The sequence below is a fragment of the Oncorhynchus mykiss genome, chromosome 26, assembly GCF_013265735.2.
Source record: "Oncorhynchus mykiss isolate Arlee chromosome 26, USDA_OmykA_1.1, whole genome shotgun sequence".
NCBI classification, from domain to species: domain Eukaryota; kingdom Metazoa; phylum Chordata; class Actinopteri; order Salmoniformes; family Salmonidae; genus Oncorhynchus; species Oncorhynchus mykiss.
In genome coordinates, this window is record NC_048590.1 from 15,714,885 (window position 1) to 15,733,789 (window position 18,905).

The window sequence follows — 18,905 nt, forward strand, 5'->3', positions numbered from 1 at the left end:
GGAAGTATGGAGATAGTTTTGTGCCAACCAAAATAAGCTGTTAAATATGTATTAAAAAAAACTAGAATATTTCCTGAGCTTTCTTATATCTCCTAGATATAGGACAGACACTTCAAAACCGTATCACTTAGGATTAAAAAAAAATGCCATATATGAATGTGTTATTCAATGTGTTTCTATGGGCTACGGTAGTAATGGCCAAATTCTATATATTATCAAATAATTTGTCAAATATATATATATTTGCCATAACAAACCCCTTTGTTATGGCAAGCCTAAATAAGTTCAGGAGTAAAACATTTGTAAAACATTTCTACTAAGCTAACACATGGACAATATTTTTAATCTTAGGTATATATATATAATGGGGTCCTAAGATTAAAAATATTTTCCAAGTGTTAGCTTAGTAGAAATGTTTTTACAAATGTTTTGCTCCTGAACTTATTTAGGCTTGCCATAACAAAGGGTTTGAATAGTTATTGTTGCAAGACATTTCCGCTTTTCATTTTTTATTAATTTGTAAACATTTCAAAAACATTTCCACATTGACATTACGGGGTATCGTGTTTAGGCCAGTGCCACCAAATCTCATTTGAATTCATTTTAAATTCAGGCTGTAACACAAGTTTTTTTTTTTTTGGGGGGGGGGGGGGGGGTCAAGGGGTGTGAATACTTTCTGAAGGCACTGTGCAACATTGATCACACTGTTACAGCTATCACTTGGAGGTTGAGCAATGAATTCAGTAAGCAGCTGTAGTGCTATCTGCTGTTCAGTCTTTGGAGACTGTAGAATGCTAAAGCAACAGTCCATAGGCCTAACAACAGTGCTTTGTGCCGAGCTTGAGAGCTGATAGTAATGGTGAGAAAAGATCTTATTCAGTTTGACATGTCTCTTGTATTGCCTTGTGCCGCCAATTCCTCATTGAATCAGAGTGGACCTGAAAAGGTAGGTTCTAAAAACCAAATTTAGACCCTTAAGATTGACTTAGTCTCCAGATACTGTATTCTCATTGGCGGGCCGGCGGCGAGGCTATGTAATGACTAGTCTGGGATATGTTTAACTTAGTCTTCTTTTTTTTTTCTTCCATTCTACACAAAACAATTGCTTCATTCATTTAAAAAAAAACAACATAGTTGAGATCTAACCCAATGTCAAACAGACAGAAGCCAATTCAAAGACAACATCTAAGTCGATCCCTCTCCCCAGTATCCATCCTCACAGTCCCGAATGACAAACGTTATCTTGATAATTCAATTCCGCTGTGGCAACATTGTCCGAAATCCTCCCATTCATACCTGTCTGATCTGTTTGTCGATGGTTGTCCTGATGATGTATGCCCTGTGATTGTCAGGGCAGTCATAGTTCACATCAAGCGCCAAAGTTTTTCCTCCAAACCAACCAATCCGGTTATCAGAAATCAGACAAAACTCCAGGATTATTTGTTGTGAGGGTGAGACCACGCACTGTATTTTACAATGCGTTTGCCACAGTTAAGAGGCAAACAGTCACAGAAGAAGGAGACCACATAGGCTTTAGAGAACAATATTCAGAGAGATTTCCCCCCCAATGGGTTCTGAGTAAGTTGTGTAATAGAGAACAATTTGTCTACATTGTTGTTGAGATATGGCTGCATCTGTTTCAGTGACGGATATAAATTATTTTCTTAGCAGTGGAGAATTCATTATCTGCAATTGTGAGACATTGCATCTTGACATCTTACTCTGTATGCCCAGAGTGCATATGCCTATGGTAACGCTGAGCTTTCTAGCATGCAGCTCTATAACGCCCTGGACCAGAGCTAGGTGGATGTGTGTTTGTCCTAATTATTTTCTCTGCTTCACATCCAGCACTAAGATTGAATTGATAGGTACTCTCAGTGTTCAACGCTACTCCTATTGGCTATCACACAGTAAAGCTGCACTGATCGGACCACACTCCCTCTCCAGGTGCCTGATGGATGTGTGTCCAGCCGAGGGGTTGTCCGAGGTTGAGGCAGAGGCGGAGTCAGTCGAACCAAGCCCCCCAGTGTCTACCCCCAGAGAGGCCTCCCCTGAACCAGAACCAGAGCCGCAAAATAAACAGTCTCCCACAGCGACAGAGGCCCCGGCAGTGACCGAACAGCCAGAACCAGCCGACCAGAAGACTCCACCCATTGCCGCAACTCAGGTAGGGAACATTTTAACAGCCAACAGATATCCTTGTTATTACACTGTAGTTTCATGGGTGTTACTAATGCTATTACTATGGAGAATGTTTTTTATGTTCACTGCTCTCATTACAGGAAGAGGAAAGTGCCGACGAAGCAGGGTGTGAAGGTGAGTCTTCCTGCTTCATGTAATAAGAGGATATTCATCAATGCTGAACAGCAGTGTATATAGTAAAGTATGTGGACACCTGCTCCTCAAACATCTCATTCCAGAATTATGGGGATTAATATGGAGTTGGTCTCCCCTTTGCTGCTATTACAGCCTCCATTGAAGACTTTCCACAAGATGTTTGAAAATTGCTGCAGGGACCACAAGAGTATTAGTGAGGTCGGGCACTGATGTTGGGCGATTAGGCATGACTCGCAGTCGGCGTTCTAATTCACCCCAAATGTGTTCGATGAGGTTGAGGTCAGGAATCTGTGCAGGTCAGTCAAGTTTTTCCACACTGAAGTCATTTCTGTATGGACCTCGCTTTGTGCACGGGGGCATTGTCATGCTGAAACAGGAAAGAGCCTTCCCCAAACTGTTGCCACAAAGTTGGAAGCACAAAATTGTCTAGAATGTCATTGTATGCTGTAGCGCTAAGATTTCCCTTCACAGGAACTAAGGGGCTTAGCCCGAACCATGAAAAACCGCCCAAAACCATTATTCCTCCCCACCAAACTTTACAGTTGGCACTATGCATTGGGGCAGGTGGCGTTCTCCTGCCAGATGGTGAAGTGTGATTCATCACTCCAGAGAACACATTTCCAATGCTACAGAGTCCAATGGCGGTAAGCTTTACACCACTCCAGCCCACACTTGGCATTGCACATGGTGATCTTAGGCTTGTGTGTACGGCTACTCGGCCATGGAAAACTATTTGATGAAGCTCCCAATGAACAGTTCTTGTGCTGACATTGCTTCCAGAGGCAGTTTGAAACTCGGTAGTGAGGGTTGCAACCGAGGACAGACAATTTTTACTCTTCAGCACTCAAATGTCCCGTTCTGTGAACTTGTGTTGCCTACCACTTCACGGCTGAGCCGTTGTTGCTCCGAGACGTTTCCACTTCACAATAGTTGACAATCTGACAAACTGACTTGTTGGAAAGGTGGCATCCTATTGTATGATGGTGCCATGTTGAAGGTCACTGAGCTCTTCAGTAAGGCCATTCTACTGCCAATGTTTGTCTATGGAGATTGCATGGCTGTGTGCTTGATTCTATTCACCTGTCAGCAACAGGTATGGCTGAAATAGTCGAATCAACTAATTTGAAGGGGTGTACACATACTTTGTATATATATATATATTGTATATGACAGCACAATTACCAGACATTAAAACTACTACTACTAACTACTACTCTAACATTTTCGATCTTAACATGACTTCCTGTTTTGCTCAATTGTATTGATCTGATTGGCTGTCTGACCATGTCGCCGCCCAGTGCCCTCCAATTGCTCTCCAATCAGGAGCCTGCTTGTGCATATCCCCCACGCCTGCCAGTGCCTCGACAATCTCACCAAGTTGCTACGCGACAACAACCTGAACCCTCCTAAACTGCCCATGCTCGCCCTGCCAGAAGAGTTAACCCTGCTAAAACATGAGATGTCCGAGCTACCCAAGCAGGTGCGACAGTACTGCCAAATGATCCTCAATCGCCTCAACAGACTTAACCCAAATGCCGTGTCCCAAATCCAACCCCAGGAAGATGTCTCCAAGGAGTAACACTCCCTTCCCCTGTCACAACTCCTGCCCCTCCCTGCAGACCTGGAGTTAGATTCGGAAAACTAGTGTCAAATTAGATCAACCGTCTCCTCAGAGCACTAAGTCAAGTTTCACCTATCCTGAGACCTCCCGACCCCATCCTGACCCCATCCTGACCCCTTGACCACCGCCCTCCAAATCTCTGCCATCATGCTCTCTACCGTGCACCCTGCTTCATCGCGAAGAGCAGCAGCCATCCACCCACTGCTCAGGTGAACCGAACCCTCTAGGGTGAAATGTCCTGTGCCGTGCTGTTCTGTGTTGTGCAATGTCGTGTCGTGTTGTGCCATGTCGTGCTGTGTTGTGTCGTTCTGTTCTTTCACATCAATGACAATAGCCTATTTATTTTTTACTTTTTTACTTTTTTCTACATTGTAGAATAATAGTGAAGACATCAAAACTATGAAATAACAAATATGGAATCATGTAGCAACCAAAAAAGTGCCAAACAAATCAAAACACGCTCCACATTTGAGACTCTTCCAAGTAGCCACCCCCTGCCTCGATGACAGCCCCGGACACACTTGGCACTCTCCCAACCAGCCTCAGGAGGAAGTCACCTGTTAATTCACATTAGCCTCTTTACTGTTGTACTGAAGTTATCCCTGGGCTAAGCAAACCCCATGGGTTCTAGTTTTCGTCGTCATACCAAAGTTCTAGAACGCTTTCAAGTGTTGTTTCTAGAATATTTATCGGATAGTTCTGGGTTGTTGGTAGGTATCAACAGAACTCTCTTGAGTGAGTTTTCTTGAGTTATAGAAAACAGTTCCTCGTGTTCTTCAGGGAGCGTTGGAAAGGACAGAGGAGGGAATGTGCTGCCAGCGGTTAAAGTCGAGGATGTGGACAGAGACGTAGTGATGAGAGGGGGTTGCAACATCCCCCAGATCATCACCTCCCAGGACCCCCTGTCCATCTCTCTGACCGTGTCTCTCGCCCCCGGGACCAAGCGCAGGTAAACTGACTATACACTCTGCTGCTTCAAAAGCCTGTCTGATGATTATAGTAGCTGTACAGACTTGCTCTATGGTGATTTGCCTAGGTTGACAGACAAACATTTAATTTACTAGCCATATTGCCTTAATATCACTCTCTCTTTTTCTCACACATTCAGCAAAGCTGTGGCTGCAGAGTAAGTTGTGGCAGCTTTGTTTGTGCAGTTTACCCTACCCTTGTCTCTTTGTCTCCTATTGCCTAACCTTGTATCACCTTTCCTTTAGTGGCTCGCTCCTCCCGGTAGAAGAGAGAAGTGCTGAAGAGGATGATGGTTTTGGTGTTGATGACTTGGAGATGCAGACCGGCCTCCTGACTGTGGAAGATGAGTGAGTGATGCCACACAGGCAAATGCACAGGACGCATGCAAAACCAGTGGAGGCTGCTGAGCGGAGGACAGCTCTTAACAATGGCTGGAACAGAGTTAATGGAATGGCATCAACCATTTGGAAACCACGTGTTTAATGTATTTGATACCGCTCAACCTATTCTGCTCCAGCCCGTCCTCCCCAATTAAGAAGCGACCAACCTGTTGTAATACAAACACGCACGCACACTCGCATGCATGTACACTTGCACACACTCACTCACTCACTGATGATGTCGTATCCTGCAGGGATCGTCCAGCATCAGCGGCAAGCTATGGCAGTGTGAATGTCCAAGAGAGAGTGACTACACTGGTCAAGCTGTTTAAGGCGAGGACGGTCCGCAAGAAGGAAAAACTGATGGACCCTGACGAATCTGAGGAAGACAGCCCTCAAACCTGTAGGTTACCACTAAGCATGACCTTTAACCTGTGACCCTGACCCTTGACCTTACAACAAGCAAAATACACAATTGCCAAATTATTTTCTAAAATGTACAAATGCAACCCTGACCCACATCCATTTTCACATAACCTATAACTTTTGACCTCTCACTCCCAGCCCCAGCCAAGGCGCCCCCTCCCCCTCCCCCAGAAGAGGACAAGGACATCTCAGCCCCGGTGGAGGAGGAAGAGGAGGAGGAGTACTGGGACTTCTATGGATACCCAATCAAAATCCTCAAACTTCCCAAAATGCCCCCACTTCCTAGTTGGCTTCAAACCATAGTGGACTATCGTTTCCCTTCCAGCATCGACCCTTATACTGGTGAGCTATATACCAAAACATATTATACTTAAGCACTAAGGCCCGAGGTGGTGTGGTACTGTATATGGCTAATATTCCACAGCTAAGAGCTGTTCTTATGCACGACGCAACGCAACGCAGAGTGCCTTGGTACACCCCTTAGCCGTGGTATACTGGCCATAAACCACAAACCCCTGAGGTGCTTTACTGCTATTATAAACTGGTTATCAACATAATTATACAATAAACAAGTCATTTTGGGTCACGCCCGTGGTATATTTAAGTGATATGGCCCTAGGGAGGTGTGGTATATTGCCAATATACCACTTTTAAGGGCTGTTCTTAGGCCTGATGCAACGCGGTATTGCCTGCATACAGCCCTTAGCCGTGGTATATTAGCCATATGCTACAAACCCCAGAACAGTAAACAAGTCATTTCTTGCCATACCCATGGTATACAATCTAATATACCACGGCTTTCAGCTAATCAGTATCCAGGACCAAAACTTTAGAATAATGGACAATATCCTTCACCAATTTTACTACCACATACCCCTGTTCCATTATACATTCCTATACAACACATAATGATACTTTACCGACATGACTTGCCTCGTTAAATAAAGGTTCAATAAAATACAAAGAAAAATGACCAACTGGCTGATGAGTAGACTCTTACAGTAGACTCTTACAGGCCCATCTCACTTCTGAATCTTGACAATAAAATATGAACTATCTTTACCAACCTGACCTTGGGCCCTGATACTAATGTAATGAAATCCTAATATACCTTTTAGCCCCCACCGAGTTTTTATATTCACGTTGTAGTTGACTCTGCTCTGCTCTGTCTGTGCCTCTCGTCTCCCTGTAGACCTGGTCTACGTGGTGTGGCTGTTCTTTGTGATGATGGCGTGGAACTGGAACGTGTGGCTGATCCCGGTGCGCTGGGCCTTCCCCTACCAGACTGCAGACAACATCTACTGGTGGCTGTTAATGGACTACACCTGTGACCTTATTTACATCACCGACATCCTGGTCTTTCAGCCCCGCCTGGAGTTTGTACGCGGAGGAGATATTGTGGTAAGGGGACCTGGATCCTCACATATACTGTAGGCAATCACATATGCACCATGCTTATACAGACAGGTACATACACACAAACATGCCCTCACACAGACAGGCCCTCACACAAACTGGCCCTCTATGGCAAGTAGTACTAGAAAATGTATGCCAACACAGACAATCATACACACAGATTCAGAAACACCTCTAAAATGCACATACATATACACATTTATAGATACAAGGAACTAAATGATGTTCTAATTTCTTCTCTTTTCTTGCAGTGTGACAAAAAGGACATGAGAGACAACTACATGACAACAGAACGATTCAAGGTGAGGCTGAAGCTCCACTGTTTCTCCTTGTTGACTGGGCTAGTAGACAAGTAACTCTATATTTCTCAGATGGATGTGAGGAGTGTTGGTTTTGTAAAGGAATGATTTGTCTTTCAGATGGATTGTGTCAGTATGTTCCCCATGGAGATATTTTACTACTTTACTGGCGTGAACTCCCTTCTCAGATTCCCCCGCCTACTGAAGGTACACACACACACACACACACACACACACACACACACACGTGCATTCATTGGAGTGCTTAGACCTTAGTGATTAGTGATTGACGCCTCTCTTTCTCTGTTTCAGTACATGGCTTTCTTTGAGTTCAACGACCGTTTGGAAGCAGTCATGAAGAAAGCCTACATCTACAGGTCCCAGAGAGGGACACATAGAACACACTCTGACCATCAACCACACATACATACTCTATACACAGGACATTCGCTCAACACAAAACACTCAGCAGAGAAAACCCTACACAAACACACTCAACGCGCAATACACATAAGTAGCCAGCAGAGGATGCTGTAGCCCTTACTGAGCTCTAGTAACTTTTTCTCATTCCCCTCCTCTCTCTCTCTCTCCCTCTCAGAGTGATCCTGACCACTTCCTACCTGTTGTATTCTCTCCACATCAACGCCTGTCTGTTCTATTGGGGTTCTGACTACGAGGGGCTGGGGTCCACTAAGTGGGTCTACAACGGCAAAGGGAACAGGTGAGGAGAACACCGCTAAACAGTCACAAAACGGCCGAAAAACCCTCACACCAACCACATTACCACAAAACATCCAGTTTTTTCCAAGCCCTCTTCTGCGGTCACCTTTAGAAATGTTCATTCATCCCAGACGTGTGTGCGTGTGTGTATTTGTCGGACACCTGTGTGTAAACAGTGCCTCTGTCTGTGTGCCCAGTTATATCCGGTGTTACTACTTTGCTGTAAAGACCCTGATCACCATCGGTGGTCTCCCGGACCCAACCACCGTGTTTGAGATCACATTCCAGCTCGTCAACTATTTTGTTGGCGTCTTTGCTTTCTCCATCATGATTGGTCAGGTAGGTGCAGCAAAGACAATCCATGTTCATTGGGGCATGCCGCAGCAAAAAAAACGTTTTCCAACAGAAAATAATGGCTCAGATTGATGGCTCAGATCGTACGTTCTTGTTTATGAGCGTTTTGTTCCGTTTCATGCCTACTGAACATAAGGCTTGTTGTTCTGCTGTTGTTCCAGATGAGAGATGTGGTGGGGGCTGCCACAGCGGGTCAGAACTACTACCGGGCCTGTATGGACAACACCATCAAGTACATGACCTCCTACCACATCCCCACAGAGGTCCAGAACCGAGTCAAGACCTGGTACGACTACACCTGGAAAATACAGGGCATGCTGGGTGAGGAACGTTGGCTAAATGTTGTGAGAGTGCTGCATGTCGAAATGTTACGAAGATATTGTTTCTGTTATTGGCCTATTTGCTCGCTCACCATCCCCCTATCTCTCTCCTTCTCTCTGCCCATCTGCCTCCCACCTTACCTTTTTCCCTCTTGCTGCCTCTTGGTCTCTCGCTCTACAGATGAGCAGGAGCTGTTGATCCAGCTGCCTGATAAGATGAGGATGGACATGGCTGTGGATGTTAACTACTCCATCGTGAGTAAAGTGGCCCTGTTCCAGGTAAGGGGAGGGAACGAGTCCAGCGCAGGAACTCAGACACTGCAGCCCTCGTCTTTGTCAAATCTTCAATAATACATACTATACTCTCTCGCTCTCTCTTTCTCTTGCGTTCTCTTTTTTTCCCTCCAATTGTACTAAACTCCCTCTTTCATGTCTCTCCATTCCCTGCCTCTATATCTGCTCCCCTCTCTCTCTCTCTCTCTCTCTCTCTCTCTCTCTCTCTCTCTCAGGGCTGTGACAGACAGATGATCTTTGACATGTTGATGAGGCTCAAGTCTGTGGTCTACCTGCCTGGGGACTTTGTCTGTAAAAAGGTAGGCCAATGGAGTAATGCCCTCACCCTCCCATCACAGCTTTACCCCAAGCTTAGCCTAAATCACTTGCACATGGTCCATTCTCCCTCTGTAAACCGTACCTCTAATGTACCTGTAATTGTCCCGTGTGGGCAGGGTGAGATCGGCAGGGAGATGTATATCATCAAGCAGGGGGAGGTTCAGGTGGTGGGAGGACCTGATTTGAAGACTGTGTTTGTGACAATCAGGGCCGGCTCTGTGTTTGGAGAAATCAGGTGAGAGCTGCCCCTTAATCCCTGGTCCAAATATTTTCCTCATATACAGTATTATGTATTGGAATATCTAAGGGCTGTACATTGTACACAATCCCAATGAACCTGTTTCAGCACTCATGCATGCGACAGTGTGCATGCTACGTCTCTAGCTTGCCTCTAGAATGTCTCTAAGCATGTGTTTGGTGTTTGTTTGGAGTGTAACCCATATGTGTCCTCCGATTGGACAGCTTGCTGGCAGGGGGCGGGGGGAACAGACGCACAGCCAATGTGATGGCTCACGGATTCGCGAACCTCTTCATCCTGGATAAGAGGGACCTCTCAGACATCCTGGTGCACTATCCCGAGTCCCAGAAACTCCTCCGCAAGAAGGCCAAGTGAGGGGGTGACCTCTCGAATCCAACGTTCCTACCTTTTCCAGTTCACCTATCCCTCTCTTCTTACCCAGGACACAGCCAAAAGGCCTGAGGGGGAAGGTCAAATGGATGAGCTGGGAAGTGGGATATGAGTCTCGGGGGAAGGGTGGATGGGGATGGTTAAGGTGCTCTCGCTTTCTCTCTCTTTACCATAGCCTCTATCTCTCCACTTCATCTCTTCCTCTATCTGTCACTATCCATCTGTCACTATCTCCCTCTGTCTGTTCGTCCACTCTGTATCTCTATCTCTTTCCCTCTCTACTGTAATTCTCTCTCACTGATCATGGTTACGATGAGTTTGAGCTCCTGATGAAGTATTATTGGTTTAAGTGAGAGGCAGGCAGAAGTTAGGAGGGAATAATGTCTGGATAAACAGACAGTCTGCTCTAACTCATCCGTGGCATCAATTTACCTCATAAGTGAGGACAGGGAGCTGCAGTGTTTGTGTGTGTGTGTGTATATATATATACACATATATATATATATATATATATATATATACATACACACACATATAGTACCAGTCAAAAGTTTGGACACACCTACTCATTCAAGGGGTTTTCTTTATTTTTTACTATTTTCTACAATTGTAGAATAATAGAGAAGAAATTAAAACGATGAAATACCACATATGGAATCATGTAGTAACCAAAAAAGTGTTAAACAAATCAAAATAGATTTTAGATTCTTCAAAGTAGCCACCCTTTTCCATGATGACAGCTTTGCACACTCTCTGTATCCTCTCAGCCAGCTTCATGAGGAATGCTTTTGGAGTTCCCACATATGCTGAGCATTTGTTGGCTGCTTTTCCTTCACTCTGCAGTCCGACTCATCCCAAAGCATCTCAATTGGGTTGAGTTCAAAGGGTTGTGGATGCCAGGTCATCTGATGCAGCACTTCATCACTCTCCTTGGTCAAATAGCCCTTACACAGCCTGTAGGTGTGTTTTGGGTCATTGTCCTGTTGAAAAACAAATTATAGTCCACTTAGTGCAAACCAGATGGAATGGCGTATCGCTGCAGAATGCTGTGGTAGCCATGGTGGTTAAGTGTGCATTGAATTCTAAATAAATCACAGACAGTGTCACCACCAAACCACCCCTACACCATCACACCTCCTCCTCCATATTTCACAGCGGGAACCACACATGCGGAGATCGTCCGTTCACCTACTTTGCGTCTCACAAAGACATGGAGGTTGGAACTAAAATTCTCAAATTTGGACTCATCAGACCAAAAGACAGATTTCCACCAGTCTAATGTCCATTGCTCGTGTTTCTTGGCCCAATAAAGTCTCGCTAAGTCTTCTTCTTGGTGTCTTTTAGTAGTGGTTTCTTTGCGGCAATTCGACCATGAAGGCCTGATTCACAGTCTCCTCTGAACAGCTGATGTTGAGATGTGTCTGTACTTGAACTCTGTGAAGCATTTATTTGGGCTGCAATGGCAGCTGAGGCTGTTAACTCTTAATGAACTTATCCTCTGCAGCAGAGGTAACTCTGGGTCTTACTTTCCTGTGGCAGTCCTCATGAGAGCCAGTTTCATCATCGCTCTTGATAGTTTTTGCGACTGCACTTGAAGAAACTTCTTGAAGTTCTTGAAATTTTCCCGAAATGACTGACCTTCAAGTCTTAAAGTAATGATGGATTGTTGTTTCTCTTTGCTTATTTGAGCTGTTCTTGCTATAATATGGACTTGGTCTTTTACCAAATAGGGCTATTTTCTGTATACCACCCCTACCTTGTCACAACACAACTGTGGCTCAAACGCATTAAGAAATGAATGCTTTCCAGACTACCTCATGAAGCTGGTTGAGAGAATGCCAAGAGTGTACAAAGCTGCCATCAAGGCAAAGGTTGGCTACTTTGAAGAATCTCAATTAAAACATTTATTTTTATTTTTAAAAAATTTAACATTTTTGTTTAACACTTTTTTGTTTACTACATTTACTAAAATGTGTTATTTTATAGTTTTGATGTCATCACTATTATTATACAATGTAGAAAATAGTAAAAATCAAGAAAAACCCTGGAATGAGTAGGTGTGTCCAAACTTTTGACTGGTACTGTATATATACAGTTGAAGTCGGAAGTTTACATACACCTTAGCCAAATACATTTAAACTCAGTTTTTCACAATTCCTGACATTTAATCAGAGTAAAAATTCCCTGTCTTTGGTCAGTTAGGATTACCACTTTATTTTAAGAATGTGAAATGTCAGAATAATAATAGAGAGAATGATTTATTTCAGATTTTAATTATTTTATCACATCCCCAGTGGGTCAGAAGTTTACATACACTCAATTAGTATTTGGTAGCATTGCTTTTAAATTGCTTAACATGGGTCAAACGGTTCGGGTAGCCTTCCACAAGCTTCCCACAATAAATTGGGTGAACTTTGACCCATTTCTTCTGACAGAGCTGGTGCAACTGAGTCAGGTTTGTAGGCCTCCTTGCTCGCACACACTTTTTCAGTTCTGCCAACACCTTGTCCTTAAGGATTGAAGTCAGGGCTTTGTGATGGCCACTTCAATACCTTGAATTTGTTGTCCTTTTTTTCCAATATCCATTTGCGACCAAGCTTTAACTTCCCGACTGATGTCTTGAGATGTTGCTTCAATATATCTACATCATTTTCATTCCTCATGATGCCATCTATTTTGTGAAGTGCACCAGTCCCTCCTGCAGCAAAGCACTCCCACAACATGATGCTGCCACCCCGTGCTTCACGGTTGGGATGGTATTCTTCAGCAAGCCGAAAAACACCATCCCAACCGTGAAGCACGGCGGTGGCAGCATCATGTTGTAGGGGTGCTTTGCTGCAGGAGGGACTGGTGCACTTCACAAAATAGATGGCATCACCAGGAATGAAAAGTATGTAGATATATTGAAGCAACATCTCAAGACATCAGTCAGGAAGTCAAAGTTTGGTCGGCAATGGGTCTTCCAAATGGACAATGACCCCAAGCATACTTCCAAAGTTGTGGCAAAATGGCTTAAGGACAAAAAAGGCAAGGTATTGGAGTGGCCATTACAAAGCCCTGACCTCATCCCATAGAACATTTGTGGGCAGAACTGAAAAAGCATGTGCGAGCAAGGAGTCCTACAAACCTGACTCAGTTACACCATCTCTGTCAGGAGGAATGGGCCAAAATTCGCCCAACTTATTGTGGGAAGCTTGTGGAAGGCTACCCAAAACATTTGACCCAAGTTAAACATTTTAAAGGCAATGCTACCAAATACTAATTGAGTGTATGTAAACTTCTGACCCACTGGGAATGTAATGAAAGAAAGAAAATCTGAAATAAATCATTCTCTCTACTATTATTCTGACATTTCACATTCTTAAAATAAAGTGGTGATCCTAACTGACCTAAGACAGGGAATTTTTACTCTGATTAAATGTCAGGAATTGTGAAAAACTGAGTTTAAATGTATTCTGCTAAGGTGTATGTAAACTTCCGACTTCAACTGTATACAGTGTATTAGTTTGCGTTTGTATGCCACATGTGTGCATGCCTAAAGGTTTCAAGCACACAAAATGCATCAATGTACACAGTGTGTATGCACAGTGTGTATGCACAGTGTGTATGCACAGTGTGTATGCACAGTGTGTATGCACAGTGTGTATGCACAGTGTGTATGCACAGTGTGTATGCACAGTGAGACCATATCTAAAAGCTTTAACTCAGTCTCACGGACCTGACCACAACTTCTCCCTGCCTTCCTCCCTTTCCAGGAAAATGCTGACGAAGGATAAGAAGCCAGAGGAAAAGGCAGAGGTGAAGGAGACTGCCGAGGTGATCCCAGACAGGCCGGAGACCCCCAAGCTGTTCAAAGCAGCCCTGGTGATTACAGAGCAGGCAGGCATTAAGGGCACCTTCGCCAAGCTGAAAGAGGGCTACAAACCTGCCGAGACTGAGGTAAACAGTACACACATGCATTTACATGCACACACCTAGTGTCATACACACAACACACCTACCTCTGTATCTGTCCCCAACTCTCCCTTCTCACACCCTCCCTCATACTCTTTCTCTTTTTTTGTGGGTGGATAGAAAATGGTCTGAAATCAATCTTTGTTCTCTCTCTCTCTCACACACCCAAAACGCCCTCTACCCCCAGTCCTCTGGACTCCCCATACCTCCTCCCTCCCCAATGGTGCACCGTCGCTCCCCCATCCCCCCCACAGATGCCCAGGTCGAGGATGACGAAGATGCGGTTTCCGAGACGACCGACAGCATGATGCTCATCCGCATGACACGCCGTCACAAAGGCGAGGAGCTCCTGTCCGTCGAGCAGAAGCCTGGAGATGAAGAGGAGGAGATGGAGAAGAAGTAGAAGGAGACCGAGAAGGAAATTGACAGAAAGAGAAGGGGAAGAAATGTTGTGATCACCCGCTACTCTTCTCTACTCTTCTGTGTGTATTTTGACTGAGATTTCAGACCGAAATGGTAAAAAAAAAAAACATTATTTCTCTATTGCCGAGTTCACTTCATGTCAGAAACTCTGGATCTCCGAGTTAATATGAACGTAAGTTATTTGCGTAGAGCTAGTGGGAAACTCGAGTATTATCTTTCTATAACGAGTAAGCAAGTCGGAAATGTCTGAGTTTCCGACATGACATGAACACGGCATATGTCCCCCTCGGGTTAAATTCACTTTACAGAGTTATCCTGTCATATTCTGTGTGCCCCTTCTGTCCCTCACTCTCTCGTGGTCTCACTGATGTTGTGTGTGTTAAATGCGTTTTAGTACCTTAAAGCGGCAATTAGCAGTTGAAACAATAACGAGTACTTCCTGTCCCTTTTTCGGTAAAAAGCTGAGGGATGGGGCTGGAGAAATGTAACCACTGTCAAATTCATAGACAGAGCTATGGATGGAAGGATTGACCATCCATGATATCAAAATGTAGTGTTATGCATGTTTTGAGGCTATATAGTGTTTGTTTACATTTGTTTTGTTTAAAACATTGAAGTAAAAAAAGCTTATTATTTTGGGTTCTGAAATGGTATGACAGTTGAACTAAACTCATGAGACAAGTTAGATAAGTTATATTCTTCAAGAATTAATGGGTACATATCATTCATTTATATGTACAAAAAAATGATGTAGCAACTGCAGATTGCCCCTTTAATCCTTATTGATGCTTCATAATCCTATATAGCCTTGTTATAAAACTCCATTACCCAGGGGGCTTAGCTCCAGGTCTCCTACTGCTTCCTGCTTCGAAGTACTGCCACTCTCCCAAAGTACCTGTGACAGAGGCAATATGGCCTTAACCAAAATCTAGACGTTGCTGGTTTCTATATTTCTTTAGCCATTCCATTTTAAAAGAGAGGCCATTTTCTTTTGTAGGCTGTGTCACAAGAGTGAACACTAGTATGTTTAGCATTTCATCTTTGGGAAAACATCTGTGTTTCTCTGATCTGAGGTATATGGGCAAACTTTTTTTTCTTTCGTATTTGAACTGTTAAGAGTGAGTGGTCCTGTGTTGGTTTTCTTTGGTGCCGTGACGCATCACACTAGTCGAAATCTGATTGGCTGATTCAGGGTCATGCCATGTGTCCTCCTGTCTGCAGGAGGAGCACAAATGGGTTTCAATGATTTCACTGAGTTTTCGAGGTCAGAGAGAGTGTGTGTGTAAAATGTGGATATGAGTGTGTATGAGCAGGAAGAGGTGCAGAAAGCCAGAGGAAGTGTTCATTGTGTCCGTCTCAACCAAACGGGGAAAGGCGGGAATTAAACAATGCTGAGCAAGCCTCAGAACTAACCTCTGTCCAATTCTGTGCTTACATCTCAGGGTGTGATGAAGTGTGTGCTTACTTGTGGTAGGAGTCACATTTGAACTGACATTACAGTTAACTTTCCAACCCCTTCCCATATCTATCAGTGACCTTAAGTCAGGCACATAGTGGGTTGTCATAGTGGGTTCTTTTTACACACCATAGCATACTTCAGCCATAAAAAGATGCCTAGGTGCTATTAGAAGATTTAGGACTAGATTCAATCCGTATCGCAGAAGTAGGATATCAAGGAAGATCAGCATTATATGTTCCCGCATTCGCCGATACTAGATTCATGGTTAAACTATGCACGTGTCGGCTCAATTCGAAAATGACCTTTACATTTTAACGTGGATCTTCCTAGATACTTCCGTGATACGTACTGAATCCAGCCCTTAAGCGCAACGCTCAGGGATTATGCCCATATTTCATGTTTTTACGAGACTGTTTTTAACGGATATATATCAGTCGACTGGACAAGCTTTTTTTGTGTCATTTTCAACTGAGAAAATATCATTTTGAACCATTTTGGAAATAAAAGCTTGTGAATCCAAAGTCAAGCATTTATAGATATTTTGTTGTTTTTGTGTTTAAATTATATCTTTGGAACCAACAGCTGAATACAACTGGCTATGTAAACTCCCTTGTTGGATTCAGATAGATTTTTGATAATGAAGAAGAATGTTTTACAGATGACTATTTGCAGAGTATTGTAACAGGTATGGTGAAAGCATATGTATGCAGCTTGTAAACAATAAAAATACTGCGCTTACTGAAGATTGTGTAAAGTGTGAGAGAGAGAGAGAGAGAGAGAGAGAGAGAGAGAGAGATTCAGAGAGAGAGAGAGAGAGAGAGAGAGAGAGAGAGCCCACCTGCATCCTATGTCTGCCAGTTGCTATAGGTCAGAACTGTGGTAAAATAAAGGCAACAAAGTGATCCCTTGATATACATCTTTTATGCATTAGGACCACTGGTTGGTAATGAAGACGTTTCAGGGCACGGTGAAAAACTGTTTTGCTTGAGTTTTGAGCTGTTGACAGGTCTTCTAAACGGGACATTCGCGTGAGTAAAGCACAGCACAGATCAGTAAAAAAAAATGCATTCATTGTGGTGTAGTTTTTTTGACCAATGAGAAAGTCAAGGATGCAAATTGTGGGTGCAAATACCCCTTGCCGAGCCCCTATCTTCTTCTTCTGAGGTTTAACGGCGGGTGGCATCCAATTTGTTGCATTACCGCCACCTACTAGACTGCAGTACAACTCCCTTATACTTTACTTGAAAAAGAAAAATGTACTAAATAAATACCCTACCATCTGACACTATATACTCACTAATTTCAAAATAACATAAAATTAACACCACCCTACTCCCCTAATTAAATGTATTTACTCCTACCTCATGCCATCATCCTGAAAGGTGGTGGGACATCACCACTTAACACACCCTGTAACTCTTCTGATGTCAAGTCTCGCACACCCAAATACCTCTCTGCAGCTGCCACCACAACCTCAATTTTCTGAGACTTCCAATCCATGCCTGTGTAACAGTATAACTTTATACCGTCCCCTCGCCCATACCCGGGCGCGAACCAGGGACCCTCTGCACACATCAACAACAGTCACCCAACGAAGCATCTGTTACCCATCGCTCCACAAAAGCCACTGCCCTTGCAGAGCAAGGGGAACAACTACTTCAAGGTCTCAGAGCAAGTGACTCACCGATTGAAACGCTATTTAGCGCGCACCACCGCTAACTAAGCTAGCCCCATTTCACATCCGTTACACCTGCAGTACGTACAATTGATAACCATTGCTATAAATCCAATCTGCCTGAAACTTATTTCACTGTTTGGCCTATCCCTCTGTACTGGTATATCTCTACTACTCTCACCACTCCTCACCCTCAACCCATCTTCCTCAACTTTCTTCACTGCCTCAGCATATGACAACTTCTGCACTACTCTAACCCTGGAAACCTCAACCTACCTCTCTCGCATATGGGACATTACAATTAACACATTCCACTACGTTCCCAAATACTACACATTCCTTTGTCGCATGCCCTTCTGCACATTTCTCAGACCTTGGACCCTCCCTCCTACACACTGCTGCCACATAGGAACACCTTGGACCCTCCCTCCTACACACTGCTGCCACATAGGAACACCTTGAACCCTCCCTCCTACACACTGCTGCCACATAGGAACACCTTGGACCCTCCCTCCTACACACTGCTGCCACATAGGAACACCTTGGAACCTCCCTCCTACACACTGCTGCCACATAGGAACACCTTGGACCCTCCCTCCTACACACTGCTGCCACATAGGAACACCTTGGACCCTCCCTCCTACACACTGCTGCCACATGCCCATAAGCTTGACACCTGTAACATCTTAATGTGTTCGGCACATAAGCTTGTACAGGATACCTTTATATATCCTTTATTCACTGTCAGGCAAAGACTCAACTTCAAAAGTCAAAAGAACAGACAATGACTCTTCTGTTTCCCCACTCTCACCACCCTGTCTGCGTCGCATCAAACGACGAGCATCACATACACCGGGAATCTTTGCCCTCAGCTGGTCAACTTTTACATCTACTGCTATCCCAGTTATCACTCCTTTCATTGGTGCCTTTTTCTTGAGAACGAAACTATTCACTTTTATTGCCCCCATTCGTTTTACTTCGAGCGCATTCTTCCTGTGCCCAACAGAAACACAAACAATTATCACTTGACCACTTCTAGTTACCCTCACCGATTCCACATGACCCAACTCTTTTTCCACCCACCGTGAAACCACAAATGGATCAGCCAAAAGGCAAGAGTCCACTTTCTCCATAAACTTCACTCCTACTGTCACAGACTCTTCTTCATCCTGACCCTCCATGCATAACCTCAGTCTCCGATAACTTTACTGCACCAACCACCTCTGATTCTTCACCCTCATTCACTTCCATTTCTCCTCCTGTCTTCAGCTCCCTCTGCTTACACTTTCTACCATTCTTCTTTGACAAACCA

At 44.1% G+C, this 18,905-nt stretch overlaps 1 protein-coding gene across 1 annotated transcript; it reads left to right on the plus strand.

Annotated features, from left to right (window-relative positions):
- The first annotated feature begins 1,863 nt into the window (after positions 1–1,863).
- LOC110506283 (cyclic nucleotide-gated cation channel beta-1-like) lies at positions 1,864–16,656 on the plus strand. Its single transcript, XM_036964407.1, has 19 exons — positions 1,864–2,167; positions 2,283–2,316; positions 3,636–4,167; positions 4,739–5,274; positions 5,562–5,710; positions 5,872–6,075; positions 6,926–7,134; positions 7,401–7,451; positions 7,569–7,655; positions 7,761–7,825; positions 8,047–8,169; positions 8,366–8,507; positions 8,684–8,843; positions 9,024–9,121; positions 9,352–9,435; positions 9,571–9,689; positions 9,917–10,063; positions 13,838–14,021; positions 14,224–16,656. Exons 4-19 carry the CDS (start codon positions 5,243–5,245, stop codon positions 14,437–14,439), a joined length of 2,070 nt encoding a protein of 689 aa, XP_036820302.1. The 5' UTR covers positions 1,864–2,167; positions 2,283–2,316; positions 3,636–4,167; positions 4,739–5,242; the 3' UTR covers positions 14,440–16,656.
- The last annotated feature ends 2,249 nt before the right edge of the window (positions 16,657–18,905 follow it).

Bases quoted from the DNA above. Each gene is read 5' to 3' on its own strand.
- LOC110506283 (XM_036964407.1), top strand. From the start codon at position 5,243: ATGCAGACCGGCCTCCTGACTGTGGAAGATGA. The intron at 5,275-5,561 runs GTGAGTGATGCC...CGTATCCTGCAG, and splicing joins CTCCTGACTGTGGAAGATGA to GGATCGTCCAGCATCAGCGG. The intron at 7,826-8,046 runs GTCCCAGAGAGG...TCTCCCTCTCAG, and splicing joins AAGAAAGCCTACATCTACAG to AGTGATCCTGACCACTTCCT.